At 43.1% G+C, this 16,981-nt stretch overlaps 1 protein-coding gene across 9 annotated transcripts in view; it reads right to left on the minus strand.

The window, feature by feature from the left end:
• Positions 1–16,981, minus strand: part of CSMD1 (CUB and Sushi multiple domains 1) — a 1,678,033-nt gene that overhangs the window by 215,225 nt on the left and 1,445,827 nt on the right. For all 9 annotated transcript variants that reach the window (XM_053286225.1, XM_053286224.1, XM_053286226.1 and 6 more), the window contains 3 exons: positions 13,786–13,899; positions 12,518–12,613; positions 4,907–5,110 (listed from right to left, as the gene is read on the minus strand). In XM_053286225.1, the coding sequence (XP_053142200.1) occupies positions 4,907–5,110; positions 12,518–12,613; positions 13,786–13,899 (414 nt within the window). The remainder of the gene's footprint in view (positions 1–4,906; positions 5,111–12,517; positions 12,614–13,785; positions 13,900–16,981) is intronic.

Raw genomic sequence — 16,981 nt, forward strand, 5'->3', positions numbered from 1 at the left:
AACACACTCACCTAAATTTCCTCTGATAATAATCATGCCAAACAAAACACAATGGTGATATTTTACTTTATGCCAGGCATCCCCAAACTGTGCCCCTCCAGATGTTGCTGAACTACAACTCCCAGCATCCCTAGACACAATTTTTTGTGGCTGGGTATGCTGGGAGTTGTAGTTCAGCTACATCTGGAGGGCCGCAGTTTGGGGATGCCTGCTTTATGCTGTATCAAATATTTCTTTCCAAAGTAGTCTGGTGTATGTGTGTATGGTGAGGGGAGGGAAGTACTTCCCTCTGTCAAAAATTCTAAATTTCAAATCTTGATAGACTTACAGCACAATCTACCTAGAAGTAAGGTACCCAGACTTAAGCGTCACTGATGGGCGTAGCAAGCATCCCTGAGGCCTGGGGACATAGAGCAGGAAGGGGGTCCCTATTGCACGTACAAAGCCCCAAGCCACGCCCCCTGCATGACATCAGATGCAATGGGGTATAGCAACCTGGTTGCCCCTTCCTCCTCTCTGTCACGATGTCCAGAGATGGTAAATCCAAGGGTGGTTTACAAAAATGTGTCTTCATTCAGAAGGGAGGAGGGAAACGCAGCCCTTACCAAGCCCTGTGCAGTTGCCAGTGGAGTCGCCACTTTGTGTCCTCCAAACAGAAAAAGCCGCATCAGCTTCTGGCAGCCCCCCTCCCTCCCCGCCATTGCAGAAGAGAAAGGAAGAAGATGCAGGTGCACGTTCCCCGGGCTCTAATTGTTCAGCTCTAATGTAAGAAATACCGGCGGGCAGCAGTGGCAGCAGGGCTGCAGCAGCAGTGGGGTGGCCCCCAGATCACTGGGAGCCCCCCCTCCCTTGAGGCAGGAGGCTTTTGCATTTGGGCCCCCCTGACCCTGCAGGCCGAGGGACACTTGCCCTCCCTTGTCCAATGGACCCTACACCTATGCTCACTTTGTTCAAAAGGACCTACTATCAGGTAAATGAGTACAGGATTTGCAGTCATATATTAATAAAGAGAGACTGGCTTGATGGTTAGGGAATATATGATGCCTGGTATTCCATAACAAAGCAGTTGACAGATTCTGTGTAGAAGATGTAAAATTCAGCCTTGGGTGCATGGCTTGAATTTGGCCTGATTTATTTTAACATATGTTTGTCTAGTTGTTGTTAAATGGACACATTAAAGCTGGCTGTTACAGGTAGAATACTATAAAATTCCACCCATACAGGCCCAGCCCAGGCCCTGTGGCCATTGTTGCTTCTCTTTAGAATAATGCAATTGTGTGTCTGGGGGGGGGGGGTTCACGTGCGTGTGCGTGTCTATGTGTTTGTGTGTGAATGAATGAATGAATGAATGAATGGAATAAAGACTACAGAACCCTGGCCAGGCATCTATAGTTACAATTTATTGGGCCTTGCCCCCACCCCTCAGTAATTATTTCTGAAAACACACTTGTTCTTTCATGTCTAGTTGTAGGCCAATGTCTTCACACAAGTCAGGCACTGCTGTGATGTAGAACTTTAACTAGAGGAAGCACTATAGAAGAACTGGAAGGGATGGTTTGCAGGCCAGTGTGAAAGGAAAACAGCCATACAGTCTGGGGAATTAGGGATGTGCACGTAACCAGCTTTAAGAGCGGGAGAGGATTCGCTTACCTCTCCCACTGCTTTTCCCCCAACGGTGTCTTTTTTTTTTTTTAAAGCCCATCGGGGTGGCAGCATACCTCCCTGCTGCCCTGTTGTCCTCGTTTTCCAGATATGACTGAAAGTTTCTGATGTGCCTGCACGCACCTGCGCACGTGCTGGCACACACAGGCCTGTCGGAGACTTCTGGTCATATCCAGAAAATGTGGGCAACAGGAAGGCAGGGAGGTACGCTGCTGCCCTGACAGGCTTTTTAAAAAACAGACGCCAGTGGGGGGAAAGCATCGAAAGGGGTAAATGCAACCTCCTCCACTCTGAAAGCTGCACTCCACCACCTTCGAGCCACCCCGTCGTGGTTCTGTGCACGATGACCCTATGGGAAATAGAAAAAGCAGGCAGACAGGCAGAAAGTATTCTATAGAAAGAGAGGCCATGAGGACTATATATTATAACCACAAGCCTAAACAAGCATTGAGTAGCCCTGCTTCTATGTGCCACAGCTTTGCAAAGATAGGATGGACCATGCTTGCTTGCTAGACCTGTCCCAATGCATGTGTAGTATAGTGTAGTGTAGTGTAGTGTAGTGTAGTGGTTAAAGTGTTGGACTAGGACCAGGGAGAGTTCAAATCCACATTCAGCCACCAAACTCACTGGGTGACTCTTAGCTAGTCACTGAATTCTCAAACTAACCTACTTCACAGGGTTGTTGTGATGATAAAAATAACCATGTACACCACTCTGGGCTCATTGGAGAAAGAGTGGGATATAAATGTAAAAACTGAAAAATAAAATAAACTCTTATAGTCATAATCAAATGACATCAAACAGCTGTGAAGCAGAGGCACAATTGGTACTTCCAAATGAAATTAGAATATTTGACGATATATAGTAGAAAGGTATGTGATGGACACTGTAATTGTTTTCCGGTTCAAGGAATAATGTCACCTGCATATTCTATTTTATATTATTCATTCATTCATTCATTTGACAAATAAATAAATAAATAATAGAGAAACCAAGAAAAAACATGATGATAGAAGGACTGGCTTTGGTATTAACTAAGTACATTTAATTTTACGCTCAAAAGATGGTGGCTTTGTACTTGGTTGATATGCGCTGGCATTCTAGGTTTAAAAAAATTCTTTAAAAGATCAATTGAATAAACTTTTTTTAAAACAGGAGAACAAGTGAAGTGGCATGGCTCACTTGCGAAATAGGTGTAATCACTTTGGGAAATACAGTTTAGAACTTTTTTCTATTTAATTATATTTATATTTAATTATATGTATAATATAATTATATCTCCAATTAAATATAAGGTTACTGAATCATACTATAGATATTGACCAGCTAAACTACACTGTCAATATTGGCCGACATCCAGTGCAGCATAATGCGGGCAGTGCTGATCCATCTGAGCTGCTGCAGGCTCACAGTGACACACTGGCAGTCTCGCACTTTTGCACAATAGCACAAATACTTAAGTTAGCCTGTCCATACTCTGGAAATGCTAGGTAGAGTAGAAACATGTTGCTTAATGGTGTACTAGCCGACCCCGCACAGAGCATCTGTGCATTCTCTGGGGCTGGCAGTTACATTCCCCCCCCCACACACACACACAACTTATGCCCCAGTCTTTGCTTCTGGGCCCAGCCTCTCCTCCCCACCGCCACTTCTGCCCCCACCCCACTGTCTTTCCCTCCTCCTGGACCTTGTCCCCACAGTCAGGCGGGTCCGCCACTGCCTCTGTCCTCCGCGGCCGGGCCCGCCGCCACCTCTGGACTCCACAGCTGGGTTGGGATGGGCCTGCCGCCATGGCAGGGCTCGCCACCGCCGGCCTCCGCGTTCGGGCCGGTCCCCCTGCCGCCGCCGGCCTCCGCGTTCAGTCCGGGCCCCCTGCCCCCTGATGTATTTCCAAACTAACTAGTGCTTCTGGAGTGTGGGTGTGGTAACTGGAGTATCTGAGCTCACTAACTGAAGTATCTGAGATTTTGCACAAAAGCACAAGATGGCCATCGCTTCACTGTAAGCCAGCAGCTGTTCAGGTGGATCAGCACTTCCTGTGCCATACTGCACTACATATGGGACAATATAATTAGAAATCAAATACTTGGAAATCTTCCCCCCACCCGGTCCAAAGACACACAGGCTGACATCCTGGCTACCAAAGTGAGGATACAATGAACGTTGCATCCTGATAGCAGGAGGCTGCTTCCTAATCTTATTTATTTATTTATGTATTATTTCTCTATGTAAACCACTTTGGAAACTTTTGTTGAAAAGTGGTATATAATATTCTGTTGTTGTTGTAATGCAGCTGAAGGCTTCCCCACTTCTGCAGCATGCATGTGCATGGAAAGATTTTATCTGCCTCCAGAAAATGTGTCTCCGGAAGTGCTCTGTGCCTTCCAAAGACATGTCCCTGAAGACACTACAGCCCTCAGGGACATATTTTCAGAAGGCACAGAGCACTTCTGGAGGCAAAGAAGATCAGTAAAAAAAAATCAATCTCCCCCCCTGTGAGCTCACATGCTGCAGCAATAGTGAAGCCTCCTGCCATGGCTTTGCTTCCTTAGTCAGAATGTCAGCCCCTGTCCCTATCAGTATTATGAATAATTACAATGGACGGGTTCAGGGAGAAGAACACTGAACACACACACACAAATCCAAGGTGGAAAACAATTTCTTTAGAGAGCTTCACAAACATACAGCACATTAACTGCTTCAGTCAGAAACAGCTACTCTGGTTCATGTTACACTAGAAAGCTGGGTTGCATCCAAAGGTGCCCTTGTGCAAGTGTTTGCAGAACAGCTCTAGCAGCTGTTCTTCTTCTATATACTTTTCTTTGCATTGAATCCAGTATTTTTTCTAAACTGCAGTTTTCAAATTGTCTCAGTTATAAATCTGCAATAAAGGATGTCTTAGAAAGAGCTCAATTAATTAATGTAAGGGTGATTTCCAGAGGTTGACGTTATGCTTCATATTATACTTATGATTTTAGAGGCAGTCACATTGATAATAAATATTCAGCAAAACAGGCATCAACCTTGTTAATCTAATAGGTTATTATGTGAAACGCTATCTTGCCTACCAACCAGCTGGTACTCAATTATTTTTGAAATGACAAATTGCTCATTTAAATTTGACATGGCCAAGTGTTAATCAATGGGGAGAGACTGTAAGTGTTAAATACTATTCAATGAAACAAGTAGAGTTCTTGAGTTCCAATTTAGAAGCAGATGACCTAAATATAATAATAAGCCTTACCCACACAGCTTGGCACTGTGTCATTCCACTGGGCTAAAGCATTGGGCACAGACTGGCAGCGGATAGCTTTGGAGCCTTGCAGAAGATAGCCAGGACTACATTCAAAGCGAACCACAGAACCTGCAGAAAATTCAGAGCCAATCCGCCTACCATATCGTGGCTCTGGAACGGAGCTGCATTGTGTATCACTTGTGCGTGGAACCGCTGTATGAACATAAGGAGAAAAGTGCAATCTGAGAAATGCCTCCAACACATCATAGAGAGACTTTATATTTAGACAGCATTTTCTCTGCTAGGGGTTCCTTAAAGCAATGTCAAGTTGATTTAATGGCTAAAAGCATCATACTAAATAGGGCTGAATTCCCCACAACACTTGTTCCAGAGACAGTTACACCAACATCAATCAAGCTCTTCTTTAAATAACAGGTTCCATGACTGGATCTTATACAGACAAGTATGACAGACTAAGTCCACAAGCAACACACCCCTTGTTCCAATGCAATTTGACTGATTTGATTAGGAATACCCTGCAGAAAGATTTCTGATGGCAGCCAGCATATATAACATAGCAGCTGTCATGCCAGACATGAACTATTGGACAGGAAAAGTGGACATTCAGTTACAGCCTTTGAGACGGGAGAGGGCATAGTGCAATCCCTGAAATGCATGTGCTACTGAGTGGTGGCTGAACACAGACTTGTGAAGAACTCAGCACCTTCCACCACTGGCTGGAGACAACTGAGGAGGTGGGATATGGCCATTCTGTGAAGTATGGCAACAATTACATCATGCTGATGTTGACCACTACAGATGCTTCAGCAGGCATAATTTGGATGTTCCTGTTTGAAACAGTTGCCCATTCAGTTGGATCTTTGTGTATTGAATGGTACTTTGACAGGAGACCACCCTGCTGAATTTACCTTCTGAGGAGGGGGACAAGCTACGGTCGACTATTGGCTTGTATCTCATAATTTATCTACTTTTTAAGTGAACATGGTGGCCGAGCCTCGCTTAGATAGTGATCACTTCCCATTGAGTTTGAGAATGCTGCATCCTGGTGAACACCATAGACTTGAGAAAAGGTTCGCCCTGATGCTTGAAGGTGATTTTGCTGTGTGTGTCAGGTGGGGTGAAAGGCCAAAGTTTCAACTGAATGGTTAAATTCTTAATCTCTATTAGTAATCTGCTCAGTTTTAATAGCAGAGGTCCCATAAGATGGGTACATTGACCAGTATAACCTCTTTGTTAGTAAACCAGATTTTCTATACCCCAGAAAAGAGGACAAACTATCTCAAGCAGGTAGATCACAGGAATAGTTCGATCAAGAATGTGTGGAGCTAAGAAGAAAATTTGTAGGTGGCTTTAAAGCCTATAAGCAAAACTTCCTGACTGTGTCTCCCCAAGAGTTATCGGATCTTTAAAGACAATATAAGATTCTCTTTAAGGAGAAAAAGAGGAAGTCTCTTTAAAAATCCTGGAAATTGTTGATTTCAACAGTTAAAAAGAGAGATTCCTCTCTTTTCTGATGGATCAATACCAGAGGCGTTGGTAAAATTCTAATGAGTCTGATCAACCAAGTTCCAATATATGCATGGGGAAAACACTTATGAACTTTATATGTAGACTCTGAACCAGAGCAGAAACTGGATTTATTTAGATATAGATTTACTACCTGCTTGTCTTGCAGTAACTCTAACTGAGGTGGATGGAGACCCTGAAGTTGGGGAAGGCCCAGGGTAGTGACCTTGTCCTCCCTGAGCTAATTAAAGTGAACCCAGATTGGTGGGCTCCTTGGTTAGCATCCCTGTTTAAACATCTTGATCAAGCAGTGTACATTGCCAAGGATTGGGGTGTTGTGACAGTTGTACCAATATATAAAAAGAACAAGAGGGTCCTGGCTAATTACCGCCCCATTGGTCTACTGAGCATAGTAAGTAAGTTATACGCAAGTCACCTAAATCAAAAGCTTCAAGACTGGCTGGAAATTGAAGGTGTACTTGGGGACGAGCAAGCTGGATTTAGATATGGGTGCTCAACCATTGATCATATTCTAGTTTTACATCATTTAATAGACAAATAAATCTAACTCTGCTTTTAATGTGCCTTTCTTAATCTTAATTTTTCCTAATCTTAATTTTTCTTAATTTTAAATTTGATTTCGATTCTATTTCTATAGTGATCCTTTGGGAAAAACTTAAGAAGTCATCCATCAACAGGAATTTACCCTTCCTTATCCAGAGGTTGTATACGAACATTTCCCTAAGAGAACATAAGAACAAAAGATCAGCCCTGCTGGATCAGGCCGAAGGCCTATCTAGTCCAGCATCCTGTTTCATACAGTGGCCCACCAGATGCCACTGGGAGCCTACAGGCAAGAGCTGAGAGCATGCCCTCACTCCTGCTGTTACTCCTCTGCAACTGGTACTCAGAGGCATCCCACAAGGGTTGCTCTAGAAAATGATTACCATCTATAAAAGGGTTAAACAGGGATGTATCTTGGCAACCTCTTTATTTAATTTTTATTGTAACTCAATGGCCAAAAGTTTCAACAACTCAGATTTTCATCCACCTAAAATTGCAGGAATTAATATCACCATACTTTTGTATGCAGTTGATGTGGTAGTCATTTCGCATAGTCCAATCGGTCTTAAAAGAGCTGTGAGATCTATAATCCAATACTGTAACAAGAACAGCTTGGTTATCAAGTTCCAAAAATCAAAAAACATGGTATATGCAAAAAGAGTGAGACTGCAAAAACAGATTGTTGAAGGAAGCAGAATTGAACAGGCTCCTAATCTTAAATAACTGGGAGTAGTATTCCACTCCATGGGGATCTGGAAGTCCCATACTAAGCATGGGATGTGCAAACCGGCTCAACGTTTAACTGGTTTGATGTTGAACCAGTTCAGTTCAAAGGTTCAGGGTTGAGCTGAACCACCCGCAGTTTGGCTCAACCATGGACCGACCCCTCCCAGGCTGTTTAGGGGGTTCGCAAACATTTTAACATTAAAAACTTTTTTTAGTACTTACCCCCTCCAGGGGGCTTAACTGAGGCCACCTGAGGGGGGGGGGTGTCCATGACACTGGCCTCCATTTTGGCAAACAAACCGCCCAGTTTGGGAGTTCTTCAGCCCATTCCAGGCCTTCCCCCTCAGGGCAACCATTTTGGAGGCCACCGTTCATGCACATTGGGCCCCTGCGTGGCTGGATCAAATAAAAATTGTATGAAACAGTTCAGCATTAAGACTAAAGATGCACTTTTAGCCCCTCTTTAAAATATCATTTCTGTCTTCGAAATAAATTAACTATATTAAGTGGATGAAAAAAAGAAAGTAAGATGGCCCAGAAGTCTATGGAGCAGCTGCAGTTGTGACTGGGTGCTAAAAGCCCATTGAGGCTGAGCCTGGAAAGTGCATACAGTACAAAACAGGCTCATTTTATGGCATGACTAGTATTTTGAAGCCCGTTATAATAACGGGCGCTAGCCTTTTCCTCTCCCCTTTACTGTTTTTTTTTTAAAATTCTGACGATGACGCTGCCGCCGAAGTCCCACCCTCCCTCCCTCCCAACTTCCAAAACCACCTTACCCCTCCCGTGACAGTTGAGAAAAGAAAGACCTAAATTGAAGAGGGAGAGAGGAGCTCGCAAGCAGTGCTCCTCCCTCTGCAAAGGCTCTGCCCGAACTGGCGCTTGGGGCCGAAAGGACGCCTCTTGCAGCGTCGTCGTCAGAATTTTTACTTTTACTTTTCTTCGGCCGCCACCCACCGCGGCCCGTGTCTCCGGCCGGGCCGGCCACCCAGGGCTCCGGCGGGCCCGCCACCCACCGCCGCCGCGGCTCCAGCAGGCCCACCGCCGCCGCCCGCGGCTCCGGCCGGGCCCTCCACTGCCCGGGGCCTCTCCCTTGTCGCCGCAGCGTGTCCTCTGGCCAAGGCAGCGGCGGCCAGTGTCCCCCGGCGCCGCTCACCCGGCTTCTTCGGGGCGCCGCTTCTGGCCGCCCAAGATGGCCACCGGGTGCCGGTGGTCGTGTCTCCCTTGCTCTGTTCTGCGCATGCGCTCTGCGCATGCGCAGAACAGGCCAGGGAGGCACGGACACACGCTTGGTGTCCATCCACGGACGGACACCAAGCGTTTTATTATAGAGGATGAACAGAAATGGTTGGGGAGTGACTTAAAAACACATTGCAACAAACGCTGTATGTTTGACTCGACTTGTACAAAAGAAGACAGAGGTGGGTGGTGGGTTATTAGAACAAGCTAGGGAAGGTAGACTGCTTGTCATCAAAACAAACCACATGGAATGTGTATGGGCTCACACAGTAATGTCTCCTGCAGCAGTGCAGTGTTACAGCAAAAGTATAATTATGGAAACTAGAGCAAATTATTTCTTTCTAAACATGATTGTACAAAAACTATGAGGACATTTAACTTTAACATTACAAAGTTCAATACTGTGTTTTTGAAGAGTTAAGGTGCTTATTCATGACACAGCTCTAGCTAATCATAATTTCTGTGGATGTGAAATTTAGAGACATGTATGCAGTCATTAGAAAAAGGAAGGTGGCTTATACAAGGCAAGAAGAAATATATAGTTGATAAAATGGCACAGACAAATAACTATGGTACCAACATGCAAAACTACAAATCTAATCTTGCAGTAGTTGTGATCAGGATATACAATCATGAACAGAATGTGCAATTTTGCTGTATTTCACAATGGCCCTCTTTTCCTTCCTAATCCTCAGTCTAATTTTAAGCTATAATGTTAACAAGCTGGTTTTCTTAGATGGTATTCGAGAGAAACTGCATTTTCTGTGGTAATTATTCTTCATCTTTTAGTACTATGAAACAAAATAGAAATCAGTCTAGTGGAAAAGTGAACATGGAATAGGGTCATTCTGGAATACTGGGTGATAAATAAAATGATTAACTTTCCAGGCCAGATTAGAGTGTTCATTCAGAATCTGGATGCTGCTCTCAAAGGTATTTTAACATTAACTGGCAGGTAGTCCTGGGAAATCTGTTCCTATATTTCACAAGAAGATTGAAAATCCCCAAATTGTGGTAGCATATTTATTAAATCTAATTAAATGCCACAAACCACATTGCCCTGGCTAAATCTTTTAACAACTAGGGATCCTACTGCATTCATCTTTCAAAAATGGAAACTTGAATAGCTCCAAGGTTCTCCAGAGATAAATAAAAGAGACATACTTACTTGATTCATTTTTAGATGCTGAGAACAGCATTCTCGATTTCTCAAAATCAATCCCTCCCAGGACTAAAAATATATATAAACTGATAGCCCAGTGCTAGTGATGAAACACCCTCCACCATCCAAACTAACAAACAATAAAACAACCGTGTTGACCATATTAGTTATATTATAAAGCAATTTCCCACTGTATTACTTGGAGTATATTTTTAGGAGTAGGGAGGAATATAATATTTAACGTCGCTAAAAGCAGATCAGTCACCAGTTTTGCAGTATTTTACTGACAACTACATTTTGTAGTAAAAGAGTGTGGGGGAAAGCAAATTAAAAGAATTAAGACACTCAGTTCACATGTGGAAGAACATTACGAAGAGTGCAAACTAAAATTAAGGAACAAGCAGAACCCTGCTTTTAACTTCAAAAAGATTTTTCCATATGTCCCATATTATTTTATTCCATATGTCCCATATTAAAGATTTTTAAATATGAAAATGATTCAGAGAGCCTTGCTGTTACCATATTTACCCGAATTGAAGATGACTCTGAATTTAAGACAACTCTCCTAAAATGTAGAGGTTAAATACAGGTTATGCCTGCATTTACTTGTGAAAGGAAAAGGGTTCTGAATTTAAGATGGCCTCCTGATTTCTAATATTAAAAAACCTGGAAAAAACTTAGTCTTGGATTCAATAAATATAGTAAAAGTTAAACCATCCACCCAAAAAAGGAATTATAATACTAACCTTAATAATGCTATAATGTTAGCATTATAATTGTACAACTGACAAAATATTATGCAGCCAGGTTATTGTTGAGCACATGTAACTCCAATTCTTCGCAAATTATATTGGCTTCCTATCTGTTTGTGGGTCTAATGGGCTACCTCTAAAGCCCACATGGGCCCTGACTATTTCCTATAGGTTCTGCCATTGAGAGCTTCTGAGGAGGTTTTGCTCCATGTGCCATCATTGGCTGAAGCTTGGCGGATATGTATGCAGACCGCCTTCTGTGTCAGAGATTCTCAGCATTGGGTCCCCAGCTGTTATTGGACTTCAGCTCCCATAATCCTGACCCAAAGGCCACTGGACCTGGGGATTATGGGAGTTGAAGTCCAATAACATCTGGGGACCTAACATTGAGAATCCCTGTTCTATGTGATGGTTCCCAGGCTTTGGAATTCCCTCCCACAGGAAGTTTCCCCCCCTAACATATTTTAAATCTGCCCACTACTGAAGTCTCTATGCAATTTACAGCAATAAAACCAAGAATTCTAACAATTATAACATAAAATATGAAATTAAAATAACCATTAAAACTACCAAACAGCTAAAAAGCTTGGCTGAAGAGATGCATCTTTATGTGAATAGGCAGCGGGGGGAGGGGGGTTTTTTGACTCGGCCAATCTGTTGTGCAGTAAAAGAATCCTGTTGGCTCTCACTAGGATAATGAGCCATGCCGATTTGGACTCCTGGATGGGAGGGAGGGATGTCGCTGATTGTGCTGAACGAGGCACCAGGCAAGGAGATATGCTAACAGTTTCTGAGAAGCCACACTTCCCTGCCAAATTCTAGTTCCATTCTCCACCTAAAGCCTCATGCAGCTTCCAAGGTCAAGTGGGGCAAAGCCATCCCACCCCACCCCCCAGCACAAGGCTGGGGTCTGGCAATAATCTGAACATACCTTTTAAAGTTTTAGTGGGGATATTTCCCTCTTTGCAAGTCATCAGGTTAATCTCTGTAACATATTTTTGATAGTAATATTGCTTCAATCAACTCTCTTATTCTGCTGTACCCCTAAACTCTCAAATAAAACATTACTTTATTTTGAACTTCAACCTCTCTGTCAGTTCATTTCCCCAGGATCAGAACTTTGCACAAAATTTATTCTGACGTGGAACTGCTTCACTTTAGCTTGCTAATTCCCCACACAAAGCCCAGACACATTTAGGGGTGTTGGCCAATTAGCCCGGAACAGTTCCATTAACAAAATCTACATGGTATAGGGTCTCATTTAAAGGGGTTTTAAGTCACATCAGAACAAATTTTCTATAGGACACAAATCAGTAGTATGTGAACACTGCACATGAGAAGTCCAGCATATGGCTTTAAAAGAAAAACCAGATTATGTGGTACCTTCCCACACGTCTCATCCATGCCATGTGTCATCTAAATCGACCTTATTTCTTCTCTGTGGTCATCAAAGCAAGAAATTTCACTTTTGAGGGAAAAGATTATAGCTAAGGTTTGAGGACAACACTATGAATCATATGCAATTATCTCAAAATGCCCAATAAGATTTACTGTATTTGCCATCCCTACATGATACATCAATTACATCTGGTAACAGCAAACCCATGCATAGTCCACAAAAGACAGGAAAGTAAAAACTAAGAGAAGTACCTTGATAGACAAAATGGAAGCCTCTGGCAGATGCCCCACTCTTGGCACTAAAACGCAACAGAATCTGATTGGATGTGGCTAAAGGCAAGGTTTCTCCTATTAAAGAGAATTTTTAAAAAAATAAAGAGAAATCATGAACAAAAGCAGTATTAATAACAATTTATTTTCTGTAGATGTAGGCATGAAACATTGATATCTAGTGCTTAGGCAAGATTAGCTATTTTTCACTTGGCATTGTATTGGTGTATGTCTGCAAAATAATACAATAGAGATCAGTATGGCTGAGGCAAAACTATGTACCACTGTTCAATAAAATTTTCAACTTATCAAACACCACCTTGCTCTCTGGGTGATTTTTCACCACTGCTTGGAAAACATTCCCCTGTTCATTGGCACTTATGTTACCACACAACTATATATAACTAGCTACATAACATGATCCCTACACTGTAGGGATTTCTGACCAGCTGGGATGAGCACCTGACTAATCTAAGAGGTGTTGCCATTACTTTCATTTGACTTCATTTTCATCCACTGACATATTGAATAGCCAGATCAAATTGGCTATGAAATGATTTGATGTCAAGGAATTCAGTATGCAATCCTTGATTGGCTAGGAACATGCATGTTAATAGTTGAGGGATGAAAAAGAAACAGTAACTGAGTGTTACATAGGAACACAGAACACTGCCATATTCTGAGTCAGACCATAGGTCCATCTAGCTCAGTATTGTCTACACAGACTGGCAGAGGCTTCTCCGAGGCTGCAGGCAGGAATCTCTCTCAGACCTATCAGCCAGGGAGGGAACTTGAAACCTTCTGCTCTTCCCAGAGTGGCTCCATCCCCTAAGGGGAAGATCTTCCAGTGCTCATACTGCTAGTCTCCCATTCTTATACAACCAGGGTACACCCTGCTTAGCTAAGGGGACAAGTCATGCTTGCTACCACAAGAACAGTTCTCCTCTCTTTGGGTTCCACCTCTGTTAGAAGGAGAAATGGCAGCCATCCATTTCTAGGAGAAACATGAAATATTGCACATGATAGAAAACAAATTATTCACAAAAAGCGTACTAGGTAAAATATTTTCATCCCCCAGAAATCACTACTTTTAGCTCAGAAATGGAAAATGAAGAAGATTTGGCATAGCCCCTAACTCACAGCATATATGCATGCAATGACATGTTTTCTGCTTTGCATATCCAGCACTATAAACTAAAGCCAAGCTTTCTACACTTAACCATTACTTTTAATTTCAGAAGGACATTTACCTGAGTGAGATCCAGAAAGTGAACTCAAAAGTCTAGCCTGTTGGTGTTCTCCATCAAATAATTCTACTACATCATTTAGAGCTGTTTGGAAATAGGCAAATTGTCCAAAAACAACTGTAAAATATAATAAAGAATGACAATGGTTATTAAATGTAAAACTAGTAGTTTACTGGATTGTGTGATATGGGGAAATGTTAAATGCAACAAGATTTTGGCTTGGTTTGCTTTGGCATGCCCGGTCCATGCCATTTACCATGACAATTGGCAGCTTCTTCTTTGTGTATAACTGATGCTAATTGTGATGGCTAACAATGGAAGAATATTCCATACACACAGAGCAACATTTCTAAACTACGGTAGATGGATAGTCACACAACTGGGAGGACAGGTGGGTGGAGGTAAGGCAGGGTGGAACCTACCTTTCCCCCAGATGATCTCCAAAGTCCTCTTCGGCCACCACCATGTGCCCACATGATCTCTGCGGATCCATGCAGTGTAGATCTCTGGAGCCAGGACTTTTGTCCCAGCCTCCAAGAATTCCAGAATGTACTGTACGATGAGCATGGTGCATTGGAGGATTCCCCTGGGGCTTGGGTGCTCTAGGCACCCAACTCTGTGTATTTTTGGGCTGTGTGCAGGCAGAGCATACACATAACCCTGTACCTTGGGTAAAGAGCGTACTCATGCCCTTTAACCTGGGGTAAAGGGTGTACTTGTGCCCTTTAACCCAGGTAAGAGTCCAGGAACAAAGCCCAGACATGCGAGGGAGGCAGCGCCAGGATCGGGCTTGATCCCAGCACTACACATGAGCAGTCCTACCCAGGTAGGGCTTCCCCAACCTGGGTAGGGCTGTTCATGTGCAGAGCCTCCAAGTATGACATATTATATAATTGCTATGGTACACAGGGATTGTTGACATATACATGCCCACTGGACCTGCTCCTGTCCATAAATATGCCAGTGGTTTGGCCTCTGACTTTGGTTCAGGCAATGGAAGGATTGAAAAAGACCTCCACAGAGGACAGCTGCATGCATAAGGGAATCTTCATGTGTTCTATGTAATTAAGGTGCTGACAATATGGAAGACCCTATACACATAAACCTGTATGAATGTAGAAGCCCCTTTGAGACCTTATACTGAATGCATGGAGGTCAAGGGTGAGAACAGCAGTCACAATCCCATTGTCTTCTATGAATATGTGAGGGATCACCTGAAAAAGGGCTGTACAGGTGACCCTCATTGTATGCGGCAGTTCCGCTCTATCCTATAGGCTTGAATACAGAAACCACAAATAATGAAACTTTGAGTAGATGAGAATCGGGGGTTTGGGTTCCTAATAAAAAAAGGTGGGGGCAGAAATAAGTAGACAGTACCTTATTCTCCAGCTCTCTAGCAATGGCCCCAAGCCCCCCAAATGGTTGAGTATTTACCCCAAAATATTTTAAGAGCCACGAAATGGCTCTCTGCTGCAAAATAGTGGCTGGAAATGACATCAGAAGTCATTTCTGGGTCATTTCTGGCCACTCAAAACCACGGATAGGTGAATTTCACATTTTGTTTTACCCACAGATAATGAAACTGGGTCTCTAAGACCCAGTCATGGATTACGGAGTCCACAGATAACGAGGGCCACCTATAGTGAGTGTATTCCGGCCCTTGGCTTTGCAGATAATGTTAACATAATTTCCATATCTGGAATAAGACTTGCAGTCATGAAGATTCTAATTCAAAGAGGTTACATCTTGGGCAATGGATCACATCCTTGAGTTCCTGTAGGAAGTCAGCAGAAGAATGCTGGAAAGATACAGGAACTCTTTCAGGAATGGTATTTTCTACTATACATTTCCTAAAGCTGGCTCTGATATAGGACCCATCACTGCTTGATTTAGAAGGAAAGAAAAAACTGGTATTTTTAAATGATCAAGCTCTTGCTGGGGATGACATTATACATAGTGAACCTTCCGAAGGCAAATGTCAGAGCTTGGCTCCAGCTTGTGGATCCGAGCACAGCAAAACTCTGCAGGTCTAAGATCTGCAATGCCACTGCTTCTCCTGTCACAAGCAATATTCATCTGTAAACATAGCATAGGCACCACTGCCTTCTGGGCAACACAACTGTTTGCTTGCAGGTATTTTCTAGGAAAAAGGAGTTTCCACTCCAGATTTTAATCCTTGGCATTTGACTAATGGGGAAACACAATGATATGAAGAATTCCTAATATGTACTGGTTTCCCTCTTCACAGTAGTCCCATGCCTATAGAGTGTATTCAGGAGCACCTTTCTTTAGATGTTCCTGAAATCTATTCCAACTGGAATTTGAATGAACCCTGGGTGACAGCTGGACAAAAAGCATTTATGAAGTACCCCACTCTAGTGATTTCCATCCCACTCCAAAAATGCTTTAAATCAGGGATTTGTAAAGAGCTCAGTTTATATCTGCTCATGATTGGAATGGACTGAAGAATCCACTCCAGTTTCTACCATCTACACCAGCATTTTGATGGACTGAAAATTGTTCATTCTTTCTATTACCAAAACACTACCCATTGGGTGTTCCGAGAGCTTTAAGTATGTGATGAAGCCTCCTTCTAGAGTGGCCTAGACATGTTCCTAGGGTACATTGCCAATCCAGGCAGCAGGTGGAGTTCACTGTTGGCTGCTACTCAAGCCCAGAGCATATGAGGTGACTTCCTAGAGTGGACTTAATGAATTCTTATGCCACTCTAAATGACACTTCAAATGCCACTGGTACAGCTAATGCACTGCCCACACTCAACAGTGCTAATCAGGGCACAAAAGGTGCAATCACAGAACAGCCTGCACTAGGTTGCACATATTGAACATGCTCCAGGGGGTCAGCAAGGCTTCTTTGCACATACCTGGAATGAATTGAAGAAACTATTCTACCTTCTACATTAGAGTTGAACATTTTGCTCCACAACTCCATTGTGATCCTCACCAAAACCTTGTGGAATGGAACAAGTTGCTTTCAGGTCCCACTGCATTCCTACCATATACCCCAGACCCAGTCTAACTAATCCTACCCAGTGACCCCAGACCTCATGACTAACTGATCCATATCCTTAGAGAACATTGTGGCCAGTGGGATACCGGTGACAAAGCTGAGCATAGCACATGCCAGAATGTGGCATCTGTTTTTGTTTGTTGTTGTCCAGCTTTTTCATTCATAATGC

This window comes from Hemicordylus capensis, chromosome 1, assembly GCF_027244095.1.
Source record: "Hemicordylus capensis ecotype Gifberg chromosome 1, rHemCap1.1.pri, whole genome shotgun sequence".
Lineage (NCBI taxonomy): Eukaryota > Metazoa > Chordata > Lepidosauria > Squamata > Cordylidae > Hemicordylus > Hemicordylus capensis.